This window comes from Anabas testudineus, chromosome 17, assembly GCF_900324465.2.
Source record: "Anabas testudineus chromosome 17, fAnaTes1.2, whole genome shotgun sequence".
NCBI lineage: Eukaryota > Metazoa > Chordata > Actinopteri > Anabantiformes > Anabantidae > Anabas > Anabas testudineus.
The window spans coordinates 5,237,931-5,258,518 of record NC_046626.1 but is presented as its reverse complement, the minus strand read 5'-3'; the positions used below and the strand labels follow the sequence as shown (position 1 = coordinate 5,258,518).

Genomic DNA, 20,588 nt, shown 5'->3' with positions numbered 1-20,588 from the left:
CTAAGAAAAAAAAAAAAAGTGATAAAGTTGTCAGGGTAGGAAGAAGCAAAGAGGGAGTGGGTGAGAAGAAGCTGAGAGAATGTGAAGGAAGCCGCAGAGAGACGGAGGAGACAAACGTACAAGAAAGGGAGCGGGGGAGTGAATGAAACGGAGGGAGTCAGGAGGGATAATCAGGGTATTATGTCCTTTAGTGAGAATGAGATGTAAAAAAAAAAAAAAAAGAAAAGAGGCAAAGAGGAGCACAGACAACAAAGAGGGATGAGTGGGTGCTGTAAAGGAGTAGTCACAGATTGGGGTAGTGGCTTAACCTTGTGCGTGTTTTATTTATCTCTGGCATGAGCTTCTTCTTCATCTGCCGGTATATACCTCCAACTCTTTGTCTGCGATGCACACTTGTGCAAGATCAGTCAGAGGTGAGGAGGCAGGGAGACAGAGAGGTGACAGATTTTGTCATCTCCTGTCAGGCCCAGCGACACGCGCACGTGCGTCTCCCTCAGACACATGCGCGCGGGCACGCGTTCCTGACTCCCACTCTCTCAGCGTGTGCTCTTCACACACCCGGTACCCTCGTGTCCCTTATCACTCTCTCTCCCATCTGTTCTTGTTTTAAAACACCCTCAGTGCATAATCATTTTTAGTCAGTGTGGCAGAAAGTGTCTGTGCTGAGAAATCCCACTTGTCAAACCGTCCACTTTCACAGTCCCACTATAAACCACTGAAGCCGTTGTTAATGAACGTTTCTGGTCACTGCCAAGCAATAATTTCAAGTTCCTTTAGATAATTTTCTTTAATAATTATCAGGGAGTATTGTGGGCAGTTTAGATATTTTAATGGAACATGAGTTTTCATAGTTCTTTCTGTTTAACTACAGCACGCTGAGACTTCACAGAAGATCTATAAGTGGGACAAAGTAGCCTACATATGAGTGCTGGCATTGACCTGCTTCATTTCCTATTATATCCTGTTTAGCAGTCACATCACATTCAATAAAATCTAATGCATATCGAAAATAGCTTGTGTCCTCTTCAATAGGGCATTGATAATGAATTTAGTTAAATGGCATGACTAATGTGCATTTGCAGACTAGTAATGGGCTCATCGGAGTAAAGGGACACGTACGTAGGCCAATCCGGTCCAGCACGGCCGCCCACATCCCGCCGCCCTGTCCAATGATCGCCACCCACGAGCTGACGTCTCCCATTGTTTGGACGGGCACGATAAAAACACGGAGCCGGCGCTCTTTAGAATGCATGAAAGCAGGTCCTGGGGGCAAGTTCACCAAAGCGTGAAGGAGGGAGGAGGAAGACAACACGATGGAGGGATGGAATTGTTGTGGTTGTGGTGTGTATGTGTATGTGTGTGTGTTGGGGGGGGGGTTAAGCTAATGGCTTTATGGTGACAGTGATAATCAGGCTTGCTGAAAATCACTTCATCTCCTACAGAGCTGAAATGCTGCAGGCAAATGGAATGAAACAGGTTTCCATGTTGTGCTAGGAAGCGTCTGGATGTGTTGATGTGTGGCGGGCGTGTGCACTTAACACAACGGAGCGCAGGTTCAGAGCAAGTCTGCGAAGTATTGTTGACAACTGTGGGTCTGATTTTGTGTTTTTTGAAGATATCCTTTTGAATATGCGACACATTGTAAAACACATCACATATGCAAAGAATCGGTGCACGCGGCCAGCTCGGAGGCAGTGAGATAGTGCTGAGGCATGAAAAGCCTTTCCTGAAATGGCTCCCTCACATCACAACGCACAATTAGGCCTGCCATTGCAGTTCCTTTGCCCTGGAGTCAATGGTGGCATAGTATAGAGCTCTGCTTGGATAGACTCCTGTAGGCTTTTACCCTGTGTGGGTATGAATGCTGCTGCAGCCCACTAACTGTATTGTGTGCGTGTGTGTCCAGCGAGTGCATGAGTGCTGAAGGGTCACTCAGCCTTGTGGGTAGTGCTTTTTTTTTTTTTTTTTTGTTCTCTCATTCTCTCTTGTTCCTCTTCCCCATACACATGCCCAAGCAAATGAGGTTTAACTCTGACATTAGAGCTGCATTAAATTGGCGGCTCCTGTGAGGATTCACCTGATGAGCTTTTTTCCTGCGCTGCAGAAAGAAAGTCTGCGCGGAGAGATTCATCGCGCAATAATCGCCGCTGCACAGCACACAAGGTTTCCAAAAAGACCTGCACGCGGGCAATCCAGCCTCGCCAGACGCCCAAGACGGTCTTAAATTCTCCACGCTGAGACACTTTCAGCTCTCGCTTCCTTCCCCCTGCAATCACACAGAGGAAAAACAGGGAAATTTAAAACTTCATTAAAAAAAAACACCCTACTTCAAATGAGGCCATTTCTGCCCCTGTTTCTTTCTCCTTTCCCGGTGTGTAAGTTCAAGCTTCTGTGGAAATTAGGTGAATCCATCACACTTTCTCCAGCTACGCCTGAGCCCTGTGCTGATAGAGAACACACAGGAAAGGCAGGGAGACGGGGCGCGAAGGGACTGTCTTGACAATTTTTTATTTTTTTGTGTTACTTTTTCATCTGACCTGGCAGTGTGCCCTCTCACGCAGAATAATAGGAGCTAAAGCCATTCTCTTTTTGTCGAGCCATCAGTGAGCCATGGAGAGCCAGGGAAGGGGAAATGATTTCCATGTTAATGGGAATCTTCCCGGCAGCATCTAAACCTTTCTCTCTCTTCCTCATTCCATCACTCCGTCCTCGCTGTCTGTTTTGTGCTTACCTCCCTCCACCTGCCGTCGTGCCTGGGCTCTCAAACCGGCTGCGGTTGTCTTGCAACTTTTACCTTTCACCTCTAAGCCTCTGTTTACTTCTTCTTCCTTCCTCTCCTCTCTTGCACTCTCTTTTCCTCTCTGTCGAGCTTGATGAATGGGGGCGCTGGGCTGTGAGCGGCACATCCTCAATGGGGTGTGGCAGGCCATTGCTGGCTGTCTCACATCAGTGTGTGTTTTGTTTTTTCTTCCTGTTAGCCCCGCCGCTCGTTTCGGTATTCGCGAGTGTAAATTCAAACTCGAGCCCGTGAAAATGGATCCTCGGAAGGAAGTTGGAACACTCTCTGAGAGTCTCCTACAATCCCTTATCACCCGCGACTGAGGAACTACACTGATGTCCACTCGGCTGAACATGTACAATCCCCACCTAACCCTCTGAGGATCCCCGAGCAGCCGAGTGAACATGCTCTCTGACGTCTTTGCCTTCCCCTACTATCCTCCATGCACTCTTGACCCTGTTCTCCCCTGCCTATTCGAAACTCACCTCGAAATAGGCCAGCATGTCATCTCCACTGAGATATGCTAAGTAGCTCCATCCATAAACGACCACAGAAAAACAGCGGTGGGTAAACTGCTCTGCCGCAGGGGTGCAAAATGAATCGCTTCGGCTCCACAGTCTCATCTCTTAAACATAAAGGCTGGCAAGGCCAAACTGAGCGCTTCTCCAAAATGTTGTGGCGTCCTTATAAATCAGAAATATACCTCGCCATATTGGGTAAACAGATGATTGTTCTGTGAACCACACAGGTATAAAGTAAACTTCGGGGATTTCACTGAGAGTGACATGATGCCAGGATGGACCCCGCTGAGCCTTGTGGGTTTCTGTGGTTTCCAGCTGTTTGAATGTGTGACAAATCAGCAAGCGTGGCTTTTTTGATGCTGATGAACAAAACATTCATGCTATGGAATAGGAACTGCAAGAGGAAAGAAAAACGGCAATGGCAAGAAAAAAATAAGGGTGCAGACTGGAGGAAGACAGAAGGCCTGTCCTGGACATAACCTCATAAAGTTCTTCGGCGGAGTAAACAAACTGTCATCACAGCTCCACACGGTTTGTTGTTGTACCAACTTGAAGCGGGGAAGGAAAACATCCACGCGCAGGGTTTCTGTAAGTAGTGTTTTTCTCTCCAGCGAAATTGTTGAGGTTGTGCACCTGCGCTGTCATTGTTTTTCCACAACTGTTCGACAGCTCCCGTGTGGTTTAGCACGTTGCTGCACTTGCAATTATGGGTTCAATTCTCACCAGGCTCATTTTGCAACAGTGCATGAATGTGGAGTGCTCTGCTTTGCATAAAACGCACCGAACAACAGAACGGGGGGAAGGACAGTTACCAAAAGTGATCTGTTACACAATGAAATGTCAAAAAAGACAAAAAAAAAACAAAAAAACACGCATCTATATCTGTATAAATGCAAACGACTTATTTATTCAGCTCACAATCTGTAAATCAACATCTGCCACCATTATCAGCTGTTATTTAAAGATGTAAAAATAGGGTAATAATTGCAATAAAAGCACCAGTTTGACTTCAATCTCCTGGGTAGAGCAGCAATCAATTATCCTCCAGTTCTATCCACATGATCTCAAACCTTATCTGCAACATATGGAGATACTATTACATACAAATCAGCCTCCTCTCCTCTCCTCTCCTCTCCTCTCCTCTCCTCTCCTCTCCTCTCCTCTCCTCTCCTCTCCTCTCCTCTCCAGGTAAGAGACCAGGACTATTTTATCAACTAACCTGGCAGGAGCTGACAGACAACAACATTTATGCTTTCCAGGATCTCAGGAGAAACTTTTGTCACAAATTTAAACTAATTCTCTCCCTGTACAGAGAATTATCTCAGCACAGACACTATGGACCTCACAATTTCATGGCAGCTAACAAAAAACACTGGGCTGTGGCTTTGCAACACTACTGTATGTGCCTGTTGTGAATGGAAACTGCTAACTGCAGTTATTTAATTATGAACCAACACAAGCTGGAGTCACAGGGCTGTTTATTCCTTCATAAATTACCATAAATCACTTCTCATCACTGTGACATGACAGAAATAAACAATTAGTAAGGGCACCCAACAGGAGGTGTAATGTAGCAAGATGATATAATATAGTCTGTGATAGTCCACAATAAAGGCAAGGAAATAAAAGTATTCAGATGCATGTATTTAACTAAAAATCACTGTTTTCATATGCATTTATTGTGTAAGGCGTGGGAGCTTTGTGCGTTTATTTCTAGCATGTAGTAGTCGCACGTTTTTTCATGTGCAATTGCATACGATGCAGTGCTTTATACTGTTCATACTGCGTTGTTGCTCTTCCTGGAACTGCATGTGCTCTGGTTAGACATGCAGTGACTCAGTATTACTGTAGGAATGAATGTGTGTAGGGATGAATCTAGCTATTTGTCTCTATGCTGTCAGTCTTGTGACTGACTGGTGACTCGTTCGGGGTCTACCCTGTGTCTCACCTTGTGTGGAAAACACTCTAAAGGCTAAGCAGCTAGGTCTGAAATGAAGGGTATGTTTAACCTTGCTCATTTAAATACCTGCTATATATTACTTAACTGCACACATGCTGCAACGCATCTTGTAAATAGAAATGTTATTAACCTCATTTCAAACATTTTCACAGTTTCATATTTCAAACAACATTCATCAGAGGAAATATCATCATTTGCACTTTCTGGGAGTCTTGTAAAAACTGTCACATCAGTCTTTTTAGGCCCAGGTTCGCCTTCGGTGTGATTCTTAAGAAAGATTCCGAGGTGCTTGATTGCATTCCCCCCACCCCACTGGCATTAACAGAACGCAATCAGTGTAAACCGCACCGTGCACAAACAAACCTGCGAAAATATTCAATTTAGGTCTTGTTGAATTTTTGTTTGGTTCTTACTGTGACAACACCGTGGCTCTGGCGGTGTTGTCACGAAATTGATGCTTTTTGTCTCAAGAGGAAGCACTTCTCATTTCAGCAAATCCATGTCCAGTGCGCAGCTTGCCTCCAGTCCGGGACAACACCTTGTGTTAATTAAAGCTGACCTCTGGGTTTGGCCTGCTCTGCGGCAGCGCCTTCTCGGGAGAAATGCAGCGATTTGATTCCTGAAACAGTTTCGCTCGTATCATCCGTCTCTGTCTCTGGTTGTAGTCGCGGAAGAGTAGTAATGATAGTGTGCGATAACCTAAACAATCAGGCAGAAGGCAATAATGTCCAATAACTGTTATTCCTTAATTACGTTTCACATCTTCAGAGCTAAATAAGAGATGGAGGAAATGGAATGAAAGGAGAAACTAATTAAAATACAGGTGACTAATACCAGCATGTTTTTTTTTTCTCCTATTTTCTCTGTTTCTTTTGCTCTGTATTAATATTTCATCTAAAGTTCAGTGCTTTCTGCTTCAGTAGACAGTAAAATCACTGCTGGAAACATTGCTCTCAGTCATATTTCTCTCTCTTTCTGTCTTTTTCTGTTTCTCACTCACAATCTTGCTCTCAGCCGCACGTCCTATTTCTCCCTTCTTTTTTTTTTCTTCCGCTCACAATAGCGAAGCAGGTGGAGGCGAATGTCGAAACTCTACTTTCCCCTCTCTTAGTCACATCAGTCAGTCATTCAGCCAACCAGGCAGCCAGCCTGCCATATTGTCATTTTATCATTTTGTCACTGCACCCCAGAGTCAGTCAATGTAAAGCTTTTTAGCCACTTGATATCCCGGGTGGGCTGGAGCTGGTGCTTGCATACTCTTTATAACCGTGCAGCTGCATTTTATTTAAAATATACACACAGTTACATGTTACTGGGACGTTTCTGCTTTACGTTCACCTGCTCTGGGAGGAACTGGTGTCGATTCAGGATGGACACAGCGTGGTGAAATCGACTTTGTTTAGCAGTGTTGCCACTTAGGCAACTGGGTGCGCCCACACCAGCGTATAAGTACAGGCATTCGCATACACTACTAATGGATTAATGGGCGCACACACACTTAGGCACACCCTGCCTTTTCCTCCTACTCCATATGGCATTAGAAGCTCTGTAATGGCTAATGGCCTTCATCTCCGTACAAGGCAAGTTAAACTGCAACATGACATGTTTTATACTGCTTGCCCCGGAGCATGTAAAGGATCGACACTGTTTCGTTATTAACCCCGTAAGCACGGAGAAAGAAAGCGTCACTTCCACCGCTACGTGCTCTGCATGCAGTCTAATTTAACCCCATAATGCCTCGGGAAAGATTAAACATTTTTGCCTCGACAGCAGCTCTGTTTCAATCTCTCCATCCCGGCCTCAGCTATCACGCCCTCTCTCTGTCTCTAAAACTCGTGCTGATGCTTAAATCACACCCTCCCCACCTTGATACTCTCCTCTGTCTATCTGGCCTTTTCTCCTAAGCCCCCTTGAGTACAAGCGCCTGTGTGATGGACTCTGCCTAAACGGATGCAGATTTTATTCAGGCTATTTTCAAAACCAGCGCGTGTGCTTTAGCCAGCTAGACATTTTTTAATGACTCCCCTAACTCGACGCCTTCCATCGGCACCATCACAAGAAACTCTCTGCCTCTGCTTCAGATAAGATGTGAAGAAGTCACGTACTCTTATTTTTCTTTATTCCCACTCAACCCCCCCTTTCCCCATCTTCCTCCTCCTCTCCTCTGCAAGTGCTTTTACAGCACCGGGCTCAGTCCACACTTGTCTTCAAAAAGCAGTTCCCTGCTGATTTTTTCACCCTCTGTACTCCTCTTTCCCACCCTCTCTGTCCCTCTCATGTTTCATCTTTCATTTCACATTTATCTGTCCTTTTACGGTCGCCTCGTATTCTTTTAGATCATTCACCAACCCATCGCTCTTCTCCATGCAGCAGTTTGCCTATTTAAGCTCTATTTTAACCTGTATTAAATACTACTGTACTCCACCCTATCCCCCCCTGTCAGCATGGCCCTATTTATCTGATCACTGTGGTCCGAGGCCAGTTGTGACATCCCTTCGTGAACTTTAGGCGATTTCAACTAGGTGGGAAAGAGACATGAAGCGAATCTTCTTGGCTGTGAAGCAGTGCCCAAATACAGCACAGGAGGGCTTTCAGTCTTCTCTCTCTGGCACAATCACGGCCAGCTCAGCGGGCAGCACCTATATTAGTGAGACATGAGGCATTGAACCAGCGTGCCCATGCTGTTTCTTCACAGCCCACTCTAATGGTTTTACCTGCGTGAACAAAGGCACAAGACAGATTCCAGTCACTCTCTATTTTCATCCGATGTGTGATTTTATCAGGCACCTGTGCTGCTTTGTGAGGTTCTTTATGTGCTGAATGAGCTGGGATTCTCTCCCCGCCATTCACTTCGCCACTATCCTCTCTCTCTCTCTCTCTCTCCTTCTCCCCTGCTGGATCTCCCCCTGCATTCTCTTTTTCCCTGGTCCATCACAGGTGGAAATGATGTATGACTTGTGTTGCCAGCCGCTCTCCTGTGTGACTAGAAAGCTGATAATGACTAGGTCTAGCCTACTTTTCGAGCATCGCACCCCCTTTGTCACTCTCCTCGTGAGCACTCCCTGTGTCTGACAAGTGGGTATGTGAGACAGAGAGAAAGCCAGTGATGGACGCTGTTGTGCTGGCGTTGCACTGCTGCTGTGTACAATAGCACAGATCAATAAAAACTACAGTCTCTGACTTGTAAATAACTTTCCTAATTTGCTGTCTCATTAGCAACAGGCCTGTTTATGTTCGAGTTGCCTTCGTCTGAGCCGTCTGGTGCTATGTCAGTCCCAGATGGTACGCATGCTAGTCACACCACATAAACTGGCATTTAGCGTTGAATTATTGGCACCCACTGCCCCTTTCAGTGGGCAGACCCCTGCAGAGTCACATGGGCTCTGACATAACAGCAGAATATGTTTATTTTAGGGATTCTTGTATGACACTTAATGTTTTCTCATTTGTTCTACTTCTCAGATCAGATTAGCCTCCACTCTTTTAGGAAGCCTTTCACAAGATCTTGGAGCCCGGCTACAGGAATTTGTGCTCTTTCATCCACAAGAGCATTAGTGAGGTCAGGCGCTGATGGTTTCTGATAAGGCCAAGCTCCCAGTCAGTGCTCCAAATCTCAAAAGGGAAGGGTTGAGGTCGGGCTTTGTGCAGACCAGTTTTTCTATGCCAGACTTCTAAAAACAATTTCTTTAGTGGTCTTTTTAACATGGAAATGTTTTGATATCATTATATGTTGTTGGACAGATATTTCCCTTCATTGAAGCGCCAAACCATGAACACACACACCTGTATTCAAATATACAGTTTACAGTAGTGCGACTATCATTTTCTTAGAGTCATACATTGTTGACCTTTTCCCACACACACCTTCCTCTGGTCTTATATTAAACAAATTTAGATAAGAGATACATGAAACAATGGTGTCTGCTAAGAATTACCTTTATATACAAGGTAACATCCTCTCATTGACATAATGTGCAGAATTTGTTTGCATTTGTTTTGCATTTTGCTTATCACACTAATGGAGACATTTAAATACAACGCATATACAGTAAATATCTCCTAGAATGCAAAATGCTAATCAACTAATTTAGTTTTGCATATTATGTTTAAGGTGTGACAACTTGCCTGGATTATGCACCCTGACAAGATCTGTGGTGTAGTCTTGTGCTTTGTATACTAAGAGTCCATCTCCATTAATACATAGTAGTGCTTTCATTCATTCGAAGAGTTTAGTTGCACAGGAAAATCATTGTTGGCAGACAGGGTTGCTTTTATAACCATTTTAAGACTAGGTTGAGATCAAGCATTTCCTATTTTGTGCCTCAAGTGACTGTTGACTTTTTTAATATTTAACTAAGGCCACTGCCTTTTTTAGTTTTAATGCTGCTGCTGTCTAAACATACAACTATCAACTATATAAATATACAATGCACATTATATGTATATTAGTTTCTCTACGAAGAAAAACAAAACAAAACAAAAGGCATATATTACCAGGTGATATATTTAACACATTCAGCACTTTGAGTTTCCTTATTATGCTGAGAAAATGTAATATGATTAAGTTTCTCTCAAAATGTATTTTCAGTTGCAGTGTCGTGTGTGTTTGTGATGACAGTCATTTAGGTGCGACACATTTCCGTGCAGGTTAGAAATGACTTGCTCTTCACTAGGCCCAAGCTGAAGAAGACCATTTGGTGTTTGTTGTGTCTGTCTGCCGTTGGAGGCAGTTGATATGTATGGACGCTGACAGAGTTTCACATAGCTTTTATGACAGAGAGTAATAATGGCATAATTACAATAATTCTGATATGTGGAGAGTGATTAATAATGAGCAATACGTGCCTTTTTCTGAAGTACTTAATTTAATATCTAACTGTGAAGTCTGGGGGCGGTGCGCGCAGACTGCACTTTTAAATGACCTTAAATCACCTCTTGCTGTTTTCTTTCTTTATCCAAAAGTAGCCGGCTATTATTTCGTGGGTTATAGCGAGTGCACTGAAATCAGCCATTACGTGGACATTGCACTTTTAAGCAGTAGGAAACTCTTCTTAATAGCATCTAGCGCAGCACCTTGAGTAAATTGCAGAAGCGGGAGAGGAGGAGGAAGCAGTTGTTCACCAGGAGATAGATGAAGTAAAGCAAAAAAGCAGTAGGTAAAGAGCAGTCTGGAGAGCAGCATATGGTAATGGAGCCAATTCATGGCCCTTTAGAGCCATAAGGCCAGCAGTGAGCTTAATGCTACTGTCACAGTTACTGCTTGTAAAGAGTGCAGAGAAAAACGCTGTGTCGCTAGCTAGAAACCAACCACTTAAGCACATTTAACAATGAAAAATGTCAGCGGTGAAATTGTGTCATTTGTGCTCTTATGCAATCTCAGTCGAGAATCGGTTGGCAAAAACCTCCCAGCAGCCCACACCGCAGAAGCCACAGAGGGGAAACACTAATAAACAAATAATACATTTGTTTGGGATGGTATTTCCAGAAGAGAATCCTCTCAGACAATAAAACGGCAATTAATAGAAGCAAATCAGGTAAACACAGAGATCAGCAGCTTATAAAAACACGTTCAACTATTTGGCTCACTGCGATTTTCTCTTGATGAGGAAGGAATATGTTCTAATCCCTTCAAATCCATCCGGGCGGTTCTGTTTTTAGAGTTGTCCGTACAAATATTACCATAGCAATAACACGCTGACTCATATCTTGATAACTTCTGTTCGTCATCTGTGAGAAATGACTGCCTTCTCTCCCACTATTTTCTAATCCTCTTTGCTGTGTAGTGTTACATTATTATTTGTGTAATGTCATTTCCATCTCTGGATCATGTTTCATTTGAAACGTGATGACTTATTCCAGATATTTGCGATAGCATACATCATTATAGTGAACAGCGTGTTCAATAATATTGTATTCTAAAAAGTGGTTATCGAGCAGATAATGACCTGGATATTTATTTTTTTGATATTTATATTCAACTTCCACATGGAAGTAGTAGTAGTACATGTCGGAGCTATCTTGAGCTCTTTTTCCCAGTATGAATTGTTGAGAATGAAAACAAGACAAAGGACGCTGCAGTAGAGCTTTTCAGTAACACGTATAGCAAAGGCCTCTCCCCTGCAAACCTTGTGCATCTATCACAGTGGATGAATGTACCCCTGCTACACTATATTTAGGATCTCCAATCTGAAAGAGACACAAATCGACTACAAATGAAGCTGTTGCATTTTTGTGTGTTTATTCGGTTGTAAACACAACCATGTGTAATGTCTGTATGTCTGGTCCATTTAGTTTAGTTTTATTTTTCCATTTCTTTTTGCTCATTTTCTGTGTCTTTTCCGTTTTATTTATTTAAATATTTCTTTGTTTTTTGGAGTGTTATGCTGTGACCCGGTGCCCCCTTAGATCCTTTGGAATAACATAACTCCATCATTCAGGATACACGTGTCTCACATTGTTCTTCAGCTGTTCTATCAGTGGGTGAAATTCACTCCAGCTCAGAACTATAATCAACTATAAATAAACGTTCTGCTGTAGGACACCCATCAGCCCTTTGCATCAAGCATAAATCCACCTAGAGAACATGTTAGGGTGGATGTCTGGGTGCGCAAAGCACCCGACGGTGATGTTGGACATCTCTGTTAGCATCCCATCTCCTACCAAAAGTCAGCTTAGCTTTCTTTTAACCATGTCCTCAATCACTGTCTGACCTTTGGTGGGTTTTAGTTGTAACCAGGACCGGTGCTATCAGTGAAAACTCTGACATCATATCTTTCTGTAATTTTAGGGATCTGGGGATTGTAGCAGCCTGGGGGTGTTTGTATTATAAACTTACACACGGTGGGTATTTAGTTTGCTGATGCTGGTGTTTTTAGAATTAATACAGATAAAGAAGATTTCAGTGTTTTTTCACTGGAGTTTTGCTGTGGTAAAGACTCTTTTTAGTCTTTTAAACATTTACTGGAATGGTTTGAGGTTTTGGAGGCAGTGACCAGCAGGCTTGTTTGTTGTTTAGGTTAGAAGAGAAACCCCTGTGTTTTTTTGTTCTTTTTAATGCACCAGTACTGATTACTAGTGTGAGGCATTACAGTTTGGACATCAACAAACCTAAAAAGACAATAATCAAACACCCTGACGGATAACTTCGGGTGCCGATGCCACATTGATGTTTGAACTATAATCCCGATCCACAAAGTGAAGTAACCCCGCTGTGATGTTGTCAGATTTACAGAATTCATCTCACTGTGTGCTGGCCCAGATACCGTCAGGCTGAAACGCTGGCTATCTTTTTATTCTGTCAACCCAACGTGTTTGTGCAATGTTGTTCTCGTTCACATTTACAGGTCTATCTGATTCCCTTAGCTTTAGCTGAGCAGATAACAGCTCTGTTTGAATGAGCCTGTCTGTTCTGTGTGCGCGAGCCAAATAGTGATATCTTACCTTTTCCCTCGCTCAATTTCTATCTTTCCTACCACACTTAGTCTTGTCAGTGGTGCCGGTGGCCGCTGAGTTTGTGCGTGTGTTAGAATAAAATAAAGTGGTAGGTGGTTGGCGGTGTTTTTTTTTTGTTTTTTTTATGCAGTAATGTGAGTTCACAGATATGCCACGGTGTGTCTGATACGTTCATTTTCATGGGCGCATCAGGTGAATCATAAGAGAAATGTGCTGTATGTCCCTATGATAGAAGCTGCAAAGCCGCTGAAAGGACGCATAATTTGCTGCTTTAATGGGAGCGCCACCACTAGTAAAGGCAGCATATTTAAACATAATGGCAGCATGCATTTTGGCTTGATTAATAGTTGTTTGCAGGAGGAAGGAATGGATGACTCAGAGACTAAAGAGCGAATGTTATGAGCAGTTAGCTCTCATCATCAGGTCCAAATGTTCAAATGGAGACAGAGCAGCTTCTCCTCCAGTAAAGTTTGCTCTTTCTTAGTCTCCTCAGGTTCCTCTGTTTTCCTTTTTAATCCTAGCTTCCTTTCATTTAGTTTTTTTTAGAACAGGTTTTCTGGCCATATTTTACCTGGCTTTTAACAATATCTCAGTGCCGAGTGCTCAAACACACACTACGCCTTTCTCTGCTCTTATCTCTTTGCTTCATCCTCTCAGTTCTGTTAAATTAAATGGCGCCTTATCTGACAATGAGATATTGTAAATATTGAATCGGCACAGGTGGGGAAGAGCAATTTGAAAGCGTTTCAAAAGGCGAAATGAAATCTTTAATTGACAGATATAGTGTATCAGCGCTAATGAAATCATAGACGCAGCTAATGTGTGTCGTCATGTGCCTCTTCAGGTATGTGGTCCTTCTCCGTCTCCGAGCTGGCCATCCCCGGTGCTGAGATAGGGCGTATCTCAGCGTCAGACGCCGACCTCGGCGAAAACGCCAAGCTGGAGTATACCATCCTGGAAGGGGAGAGCGGGGACACGTTCAACATCACCGGAGTGAACCAAGAGGCGGTCATCACGCTCAACAAGGTGAGGGGAAGACGAAATGAAGACAGAGGGGTGCCCAGATGGAAGGAGGGGCTCAAAGAGCATGTTCGACAGGAGGCAGAGGAGGGAAGGGTTGTTTGGAGGTCATGAAGTGATGGCGGCGGCGGAGGAGGAGGAGGAGAGGGAGACAGCTAGATGAGTGGGGCGTGAGAGAGGATGAATAGAAAGGTGCCAGTTTGAAAGCGTGAAAGGGAGAGAAGGGAGAGGGAAGGAGGAGAGGAACAGATGATGAGGGGGAGGAGAGGAGATGACACTGGTAGCGTGGGCAGGTTTTAAGAGAGGAGTTTTGTTTTGTCTGGGAGGCAGAGCATACAACAGCAACAACATGTTGCCTAAGCCCATTAACGTAGAATTACCTGGAAGCACATAAAGACACTATATAAGCCTATATGATTTGACATCATTCATCTCCGAGCAGCCTTTTTAAGTGAGGATTTTAAGACATGGGATCTGTATTCATCCTACCTTTTCTCCTTATTTGACTCTCACCACACGAGAGCGGTTTGATGGGCTCCTGACAAATGAATTTCCTGCTTGATTCACTCGCTTGCAAACCAGCCTCCTTTTTTTTATCAACAGTTCCATCTGTTTACAGCAAACATAATGAAACATCCGCACGAAATTCAATCAAAGCATGACGCATCTGAATGCAAATGATGCCGCGGCTGAGATGAACGTAATTTGCAGCAAAAATGTTTTGACCGCTGTTGAGGCGTTTTGACTGCCGCCTTTCACCAAAGATTTTCTGTGCGGAGCGTTTCCATGCACATAAGGATCAATGAGGCTCTTTCCCTTCTGTGTTCGGCTGGGTAATAGTTCCCTTCAGTGTCATATTAGATTATTTCAGTTTCAAACGGTCATTCCCTAAGCTGCCTGTCATCTCGAATAATCCCATTTTTATGAAAATGTGTGTGCACACAGCGAAGGGGCGATGACACCACTTGCTAGTACGTGCACCTCCAACACTTCAATAAAAATATCCGCGTATCTCCTTTAATTCAGTCAGCCACTTCTCTGATCTGTGTCACTACCGCGTCGTTATGTAACGTTGTGTACAGTAGAAGCACCGCACAGGCTGTTGCATGCATTCATGCAGAAACGCGAGTCGAGGGTGTGTGCTCACACTCACAATGTGTCTGATAGTGTGAAACTCATTTATTTGTCTGTATTTAAAGAATTTGTGTAGCAATACTGAAACAATGGGACAATCTCCATGAAAAACAATGACTTGATCCGACTAATAAGTATTGTCTGTGTGTCCATAGGCTGATATATCTTATTTCTCAGCACCATAGAGCTCAATTGTTGTCCAAAAATGAGTGGTGTTAAGTTGATCCCACGCTGGTGTAAAAACCATTGATGTATTATATCGCTAATGTACTAAAATCCACATCTGAAAAAGGTTTCCAGTAAATGCATTATTAGCAGTTCCTTTGGCTTCATGGTTTTTGGTTACTGACACTGTATGCATTATCAACTGTGAGGCCTCCAAATAATTTACTTGACCACAATTAGAATCTAATCAAGGTGTAGAAACAATAATCAAGAGAAATGAGAGTTAAATTTCAAGTGTTGTTGCAAAGGGTCTGTTTACTTACTGTAAACTGCCAGAACATTACTTAAATTCTAACATTTTTACTTGGGATTCTGAGATTCTGAGTGTCGACTAATGTGAAAAACAACTGTAGCATCAGGCTGCAACATAACAAAACTGAACAAAGTCAAAGGGGCATGAAAACTTTGTGAATGCACAGCATGTTTAGTAGGAAGGAGTGGGTTTGTGGTTTAGAGGGAGGGAAATGAATGACAGGCACTGACAGGCTGTTGGTTTTGGTGTCTTCGTGGAATTTGCTCCCTTGAAAACAAACGATGCAGGTCTGTAACACCGCTGTTTGACCTATAGCCGATATTTTCCGTTTCAAAATGTATAAAACAGACAAGTACAGAAAATGTTCACATTCAGAAAGCTGGAACCGGAAAATGTGTGAGGTTAGGAGCATGTGTGAGGTTAGGGAACACATCATCAACGTTATCCATCACTTAGTATCTTAGTGCATGTACACACTTCTTATCCTATTTCAACCCTTTTCATACTATGATATACAAAAACCCTCATTATTCATATATTACCAAGTATCTGTTTTTCTGTCTTTGAATCACAGACAGCCTCCTTTTTGTTCAAAGGAAGAAGGGTTATTAATACAAACCTTTCACATCTGACTGTGCTAACCATCCTTCATGATACAACACTTACTTACTTAATTCTATTTATGTCTCTGTTATGCAACTCTTACAGCACACCAGGTCTGAATCATGTGAGCAATATGATTATGATTCAAAATGCATTACTTTCCCTTTCCTTTAGTTAATGTTCTTTTGTTTTATTCACTGCAAACAAGCTTAACATAATAAAAAATGATTAAAAAAAAAGACTATCAGTCTTAAACAGAATATCGTCATTACTTAAACTTCTCTCTCATGTAGGCTGCAAACTTGCGCGCACTCTGTACAAAATAAATGCACCAATGGAAAGCTGGGTGCCATCAAAGTCCTGCAATCCAACAGCAACACCCCCTAAGACAAACACAGCAAGGCTTACGCCATTAAATGAACCTGCTGTTTGGATCCAACTTTGCAAGCAGTGATGCTCATACATTTTTTGCTTGTGATCCCTGTCAGCTGACACGTGGCTTAGACGACCCAGGCAGTGACTGGAGGTTGCATCAGCATCAAAAGTCCCAGTTTTATTATTATTATTATTAGTTATTAATAATAATAATAATAATAATAATAATAATAATAATAATAATTGATACTTTACTAATCCCTTTGAGGAAATTCTCGTGGACAGGCACCAAGGGTTCAGTGTTCAGTGTCTTCTGTGGTTTTCGAAGCTGAACTTGTTTGTGTCTTGAACATTCAACGTCCTCTTCCACTCGCTTCATCCGCTGACGGGGGAGGGTGGAGCGTGTGCACATAAAGCCACGGCTGCTCTCTAATAGTTTGGATTATATAGCATTTAAAAACATGTTAATTATAACTTTTGCAGTTCACAATATCAATTTGAAAACAATTAATTGCTCAGCCGTACAGCAGCCTACACCAGCAGAGGAAACAGAGAGGACGTCAGCGTGAGGATTTAGCCTCATTCACATCAGCATTAAGGAAATCACAAATTACTGTGTTCACCTTCTAAATGTTACTGAAACAGATGTAGAACATACTCCTGCTGTTATTTAAGTGTGAAGCGAGTTTTAATGGAGCACACTGGGGCGATTTTGACAGCTGTCAGTCTAGGAGCAAACATCTGGCCCTTTAGCTGCAACCTGTAGTAAAATATCCGCCCTTACTGCCTCGTGACATCAGTATCGTTATGTTAATGTCAGAGCAGCATAACTGTTATTATCACTATTGTTCAACCGACTGACACACCAACAATGCAATTCCAGTAGAGGACACAGCACATGTTATACACACTGTTGGCCATTAATGACTGGGTAATGTGTTGCAGCTTGACTTTGAGGTACAAGGCTAGAATCTACTGAAGGAGGAAAAAGTTAATTGCTATTCATTCCAATATTTTCTTGTTTAAATATTGTGGCTTCTTAGTGATATTGAAGACATAGCATATCAAAACAAAAAATATTTCTTCTTCGTCTTTTGGAGTCTCTTCAGTTAGGTAGCCATGGATAGTGGTGTATATGCAAGCAAGGAGTGTGTGTGAATTTATCAGCATGTCAGTTCTCAGCCTTGGGTTTGTAGGATTCGTTAAAAACAATCCTCACCTGGAGGTGGTGTGCAGAGCAGGATTTTCAAGCCTGGCATGAGCGCCCTTTGAAGAGAAGCAGAGAGGCAGGGAGAGGACTGGATACGGTAAGAGAGAGAGAGGGAGAAGAAGAAAGAAATCGGAGGCAAGGACCCAGGAATGAGGGGGGAAGAGTAGGCATGGATGAAGGAGGAGAGAGGAGAGGGGAAAGCTGAGGGAGGAGTGTTCAAATGAGGTCCTGAGAGGTAGTGACAGTAGCAAGTGCAGTATAACAAGGTGGGGAGAATATGAAGGAACCAGAGAAAGACATGCAAAAAACGGCAGGGTAATGCAGAGACAGCACTGCATTGCACAGGAGCTGTGAAACCAGTGACAGCTGTAGAGAGAAATTAGCACAGCTAGAGATTGGGAGCCACAGGGAGGTAGACATCCAGAGAGAGAAGCAGGTAAAAATGGAAAAAAGAATAAAAAAGAAGAGGAGAGCTACAAGAAGGAGAAAGCTTAAAGATAGAGAAGACAGCATGGCAACAACAAGCTGAGCGAAGAGGAGAGCAGAGGGAGGGAAGCAAAAAAAAAAAGAGCAACCTGCTGTGTGTAAAAGAAGAATCGATCAGTTCAACATGTGAGGGGCGACTGGCGAAACGGGCGGGAAGATTACATGTAAACAAAGCCAGTGAACACCTCCCACCCACAATATTCCTCCCACTGGATTCAGCAGAAGTGCTCTCTCAAAGACACAAAACTAAAGCGCACAATTAGCGGTTCGACGCGGCCTCCTTCGTGCCGTTTCGTGTTGCTTTAATCCATCTACCAGCCGAGGAAGAGCAATAGATTAGGCCAGGATCCCCGCCACGGGTGAAATATTAAAGAAAACTCACAGATGACATGGGGATTCATTTGAAATGCTTACAGGCAAAGTGGAACTCACTATTTAAAGATCCTTCAAGGTATTTGGATCAGCTGTAGCCTCGGCAGCATTTGGGATTTTGTGCAAAGGTGGGTGTGCTAAAGTAAACCCCCTTTCACGTGACTGAAAAAAAAATAAAAATAAACAGGCTAGAAGAGGTTAAAAGGGATTTAGCCTTTCAGGGAAACCACGCACAACTAATGAAAATCATGTAAGATAGGCTACAGCGCTAATAGAATTAAACAAAGCATAAAATTAGTGCTAAGCTCCCCCTCGAATTTCCACTTGGTTAAACAAACAAAAAATAAATAAATTACTGGATAGAATACAGCAGCCATGTTTTTTTTTTTTCTGGTGTGTGGGTATACATGTTTGCATATGTTTAGACATTGTTAATGACATGCACGACCCGCTGTCCATCTTCCGCGGTCAGACGGATTTCAAACTGTGAAGAATTTTAACAGGGGGGATCAAGATGATCTGTGTGCCCCCGGAGAAGGAAGGATTTCCGAGCCGAACTATTTGTGTTGCCACAGAGTCGGCCTTGACCTTGCGGGTCATCTCACTGCTGCAGGCTGAATCTCTTTAACCGCTGATCTAAGATGCACACTCCTTCACACACACACACACACACACACACACACACATAGAAGCGCAAAATGGAGATGCACACCTACACAAGCACCGACGAACCGCAGAGACACACATACAGAGGCACACATCAATACAAAACACTTGACCTTGCCGCTCCCTGTGTTTAAACTGTTGGAAATGAGGGAAAAGGAGCTGCAAACGGCGTGCTCGTCAGATGAGAAGTGGGTAGGAGACTCAGTGGAAGGAGGGTTGGGTGGACTCAGGGGAGAGGGGGGGGTTAAACAGCAGAAAAGGTAGAAATAGAGTGAGGAGAGGGAGCTGGTGAAAGGATTTGAGAGATGGTTAAATACGACTGGGTGAGAGCGTGTGATGACAAAATGGAGCTAGAAGGAGAAAGAGAGGAAGGCAGATAGGTGAAGACTGTGGAAGATGTGCCTGAGAGCACAGGTGGGGGGGGGGGGTTCAACATGGGAAGGCGAGGGTTAGGCAGGGACGTGTCAGAGAAGCTGGGTCATTAACAGCCTGCAAGACTGGGCGCCGACTGCTGCTTATCACTGCTTATTTACTGTCAGTCCTGCAGAGACCCCCAGCAATAGAGAGAAGTCTCTCCGTCTCCTATTATCCTATCTTCCATCAGCCCGCCAAGCCCACTCTACCCCTGCTCTCAACACCAGCCACTCCCCCGTTACTCTCTTCTCTTCGTCTGATCTCCCCGACACACACACACACACACACGTTCAAATACGCAGGGCAGGAGGAGACACGTGCGCTAAAATGTAAAGTAAATGCAAACACACACACACACACAGACCCTCTCAGCCTCATATCTCTTGCTCGTGCCCTCACCTCGTCCTCGCTCTGTTTTGCGTCTGGAGGCCATGTTAGACAGTGCGTGCTGTTTGTCTGTGGCTCTGACTCAGCCCAGTCTGTCTCACATTTCTAAACACACACACACTCACACACACATAAAAAGTCACACATGTAGCCTGACACATCTAAACACACTATTCATCCATTCATTTTAAATACATTTCTAAATTTTCCCACTAGTTATACCTTTATTATCTTGTGTTTTACTGTTTTCTTTGCTCCCTGACCAATCAGCTCCCTCCAATCCAATTATTTGCTTATTATGTATTGCTCTTAATGAATGTACATATTGCTGCTAATAGATTTTTGATACAGCATGTGAACAAGGCTACAGTGTAAGTAGCAGGTAATTGAAGAATTAGCGTAACACTCTCTAGTACAGTGACTCGTTGACATTGCTCTGCACCAGTGCCCCCTAATGGCCAGAGGTTAACATTCAACCCAGTGGTTGACCTACTGTAACAAGTGGCTGCTGGTTAAGGCTTCCTTGAAATCAATCAACTAATCACTGTAATAAATGAGGCACAATTAGAAGAAAAGGAAAAGGCATCTTCATCAGCTGATGGACGCAGATACTTGAAATGCAAATCACACAGGTGATTATTTAATGTAGGCTCGGTATGTTTTGATTGTCAGAGCATTTATAGCCATGATGCACCCTAAAAAAACAAACTAGGACAATGCTCAGATTTCAC

At 43.4% G+C, this 20,588-nt stretch overlaps 1 protein-coding gene across 1 annotated transcript in view; it reads left to right on the top strand.

Annotated features, from left to right (window-relative positions):
• Nucleotides 1–20,588, top strand: part of LOC113171982 — an 87,536-nt gene that overhangs the window by 41,193 nt on the left and 25,755 nt on the right. The window contains exon 6 of the mRNA XM_026374736.1: nt 13,557–13,738. Within this exon, the coding sequence (XP_026230521.1) occupies nt 13,557–13,738 (182 nt within the window). The remainder of the gene's footprint in view (nt 1–13,556; nt 13,739–20,588) is intronic.